Source organism: Haematobia irritans, chromosome 3 (genome assembly GCF_050003625.1).
Source record: "Haematobia irritans isolate KBUSLIRL chromosome 3, ASM5000362v1, whole genome shotgun sequence".
Classification (NCBI taxonomy): domain Eukaryota; kingdom Metazoa; phylum Arthropoda; class Insecta; order Diptera; family Muscidae; genus Haematobia; species Haematobia irritans.
This window is the reverse complement of record NC_134399.1, coordinates 118,365,689-118,369,418: the sequence shown is the minus strand read 5'-3', so window position 1 is coordinate 118,369,418 and position 3,730 is coordinate 118,365,689. Positions and strand designations below refer to the sequence as shown.

General features: G+C 36.4%; 1 protein-coding gene across 1 annotated transcript; it reads left to right on the top strand.

Annotated features, from left to right (window-relative positions):
• The first annotated feature begins 208 nt into the window (after positions 1–208).
• Positions 209–1,534, top strand: e(r) (enhancer of rudimentary). The gene has a single exon (XM_075300263.1). The coding sequence runs from the start codon at positions 542–544 to the stop codon at positions 851–853; it is 312 nt and encodes a 103-aa protein (XP_075156378.1). The 5' UTR covers positions 209–541; the 3' UTR covers positions 854–1,534.
• Positions 1,535–3,730: the final 2,196 nt, after the last annotated feature.

The following is a 3,730-nucleotide window of genomic DNA, read 5'->3' as shown; positions in this document are numbered from 1 at the left end:
TACATTGACGTCGCTCGTTTGGGCTTCCAATATACATGTATACAAGTATTCGCCAACCGACATTCGCTACTATTGTGATTACACACTTAAATGTTAGATATCTTCAGTGTTGGCAACATTGTGTTTGCACTAATGTAGTACGCTAAAAAACCAACGCTGTTCTTGTAATTTTTTCCTATCTGGCAATGTTTCGGCAAAAAATGCCGTAGATAATTTTTTTTATTGACAACCATCAACACAAGTGAGGGATAGTATATTGTTAATTTGATCAATTAAACTATAAGAAAGTAGTATAAAGAAAACAAAATATACATAAAGGTTTTGCGGAGTTTGCAATACAAATATACTACAAGTGTATTTGCTTGGCTAACTTGTGTTTTCGATTATATCGAGGCCGCCAGTTGAGAAAATACTAGAAGCAAGGAAAATTGCGGCATAAAGTGACGACAGACCGACACACGCACACATCATTGGACGCTGTGGACTGTAATTGAAGAAATTCTTATTGTATATAGGTGGAGAACAAACAAATCAACGAAAAATGTCGCACACCATATTACTTGTTCAGCCCGGTACGCGTCCTGAAACTCGCACCTACAGTGACTACGATAGTGTTAACGATTGTATGGAGGGTGTGTGCCGCATCTATGAGGAACACCTGAAACGCATCAATCCCAATACGCCCACCATTACCTACGACATAAGTCAATTGTTTGATTTTCTTGACCAATTGGCCGATATCAGTTGTCTAGTTTATCAGAAATCAACCAACACATATGCGCCATACAACAAAGAATGGATCAAGGAGAAGATCTATGTGCTGCTAAGACAAGCTGCTGGCAGCACAGACTGATAGGAGAACTGTCAAGGCGAGAATCGGTCAGCATGAATATTCTGCTGCTTTACTATAGTCCACCACACACACATACACCTCTGCTGTAAGAACTATAAGGAATCATCTGACATTCAGTATAATCTGAATGTGCATCTGTATTCATAGGATTATTTGATTTTCTTTACATTTTTATTGTTTTCTTTTTCCAAAAGCATAAATCAATCTTTGAATTTTTTTCTTTTTCATTACTTCTATAGATATTTTCTTTTTGTAAATGACTTCATTGTATTTCACATGTAGACATGTCTTTCCTTGAACATCTTTGTTTTACTATTAGCCATAATTCTGAACCATAATAGAAAGTCAATACTAAATTTTGTATATTGGCCAATTTTGTTTACAATTTGCTGTTATACAACAAATTAAATTGAATTTAGTAACCCTCCACATACTTTCTGTTAGTAGACGAACTCAATAGTCATCTAAGTACCCACATTACAGCCAATTCTCCATAAAAACAACATTGAAGTCTAGTTTCTTTGGCCCGCACTCCTGTCTCTCATTTTCAACTCAATTTTTTTTTTTGTTTGTTCCTGATTGAAAGAAAAAACTAAAATCATTAGTTTTTAAGGCATTCAATAATTTTATAAGTGTATTAAAGGATATAAATAAATTTAAAAAATAAAACTATTTACGAAATGCTGTTGTATAATTTAACTGTGGAACAAATGACTCCAGTTTATAATTTACAATGAGATTTAATTCACGAAATTTGGAAAGAAGTAGGTATCGAAATTGAATAAGTTTCTAGGATATAACAGCCAAGGTAAAAGAATGAGAGCATCTTATTGGTGACATCTATGATAGATTAAACAAATACCTTTTTGATCATTCCGGTAATTCCGCTTAGAGATATTTGAGAGTATTCTCATGCATAATGTTATCTAAATGAACTGGATAAGTCCGCAAACAGAATGCTCGGATCTATGACTTCACAATACCGACAAAGGAATACACCATAAACAATTCACCATCAACAACAACCTTTCCAAGTCACCAAATAATGCCACTGCCATTTGGGATAAATTCCACATTAGAAACAAAAAGGTCTTCAGCCTTACCTGTGGACAGCAGATGAGAGCTCAAACTAAGTAGTTAGTAGGCAATTGACAATGGAGAAATATCTATAGCCAGCGCATACTCAGCAGACAAATCACATTCAGATTCGTCAAATCATCGTCATGTGGAAACCAAGACTCCTCTGTGAACACATAATTGCGTGTTATCTGGTTGTTTTTATAGTGTCCATTGAAATCAACATTTTGTGGATATGCATACGACTACCAGAAAAGTAAGGATTGGAGCCAACGGGTCAATCCGGTACTCTAACTCTGGGGGTCAGATCACCGCCCATAGCACGCGTCTCCTTTTCGTTTGCCTGGACGTTTGTCTGGACGCATCCCAGATTGGTCGCAGAGTTCTTTAATCTGGATGTAAGATGATGATTTAGAAGATTGTTGGCGCACTAAGATAGTTTGGTATCTTCCCAACATGTACAGAACCTTCGTCGACAAGTTCAAATATGGTTCATATATAGAAAAAAAGTACATACGGACCACCGGGGCGAATCTTAAATACCCACTACCACGAAACAAATGTAATTGTTTCGTTTGAAATCTCTTCGTCGTAGCTGGTTACTTAAAAATAAAGATAATTTCAGAGTTAGATTTGATGATTGGTATTCTGCCAAGCAAACATACCAAAACGTGGACCGTTAAATAGTGAGAACGGTCTATATGGGGCCTATACCAAAGTATGGTCCGATCCACACAATATTCGCTACTCCTATTAACGGATCTAAAATACATCTAGATTTTGAATTTCATCCAAATCGGATAAAAATGGGGGGTGGGGGGTGTCTTTATGCTCAAGAGGTCAAATCGGGAGCTTGGTCTAAATGGGGGATATACCAACTACACACCATCTTCGGCACACTTTAATGTGACCCTAATGTATCTCTAGATTTACAATTTCGGGCAAATCGTATTGGGCTATATGAGGACTATACCGAACCAAGGATCGATACATAGCATCTTCGGCACACTTGTTTATGGACTCATAATTCCTCCAGATTTTGAATTTTAGGCAACTCTGATAAAAACAATTTGGATGTCTAGCCGCTTAAGTAGTCAAATCGGGAGATCGGTCTATATGAGGCGATACCAAAACATAGACAAATTCACAGCTATGTCGGTGCACCTAATGAAGGACCATAAATGCCTTTAGATTTTGAATTTTAGGCAAATTGGATAAAAATTGCGGTGTCTAGATGGTCAAGAATTCAAATGGGGGGATCGGTTTGTGTGAACATTTTAGACCAAGAACTAAGAACTATAACAGCTTTTGTACTATATGTACACTATCTCAAAAAATTGTCCGTACACAAAACTGTTAAAGCTATATTTCATTGTATCTCAGACACTATATAGCGGATTCGTTTCAAGTAAAAAAAGATCGAATAAAACAAAATTACATATCTAGTTTCTGAGATACGACGAAACAGCTTGGTGTACGGATATTTGTTTGAGATAGTGAATATCTTGCCGACTTTTTTTCTATGAGTGAAGTCCGAAGTCCTTTCCTTTTCCATCACATGTTTACCAAATTTTTCTACTATGTCTACTAGCACATTTAGTTGTGTTTAGTTCTATTTTTATACCCACCACCATAGAATGGTGACGGGGGTATAATAAGTTTGTCATTCCGTTTGTAACACATCGAAATATCGATTTCCGACTATATAAAGTATATATATTCTTGATCAGGGAGAAATTCTAAGACGATATAACGATGTCCGTCTGTCTGTCTGTCTGTTGTAATCACGCTACAGTCTTC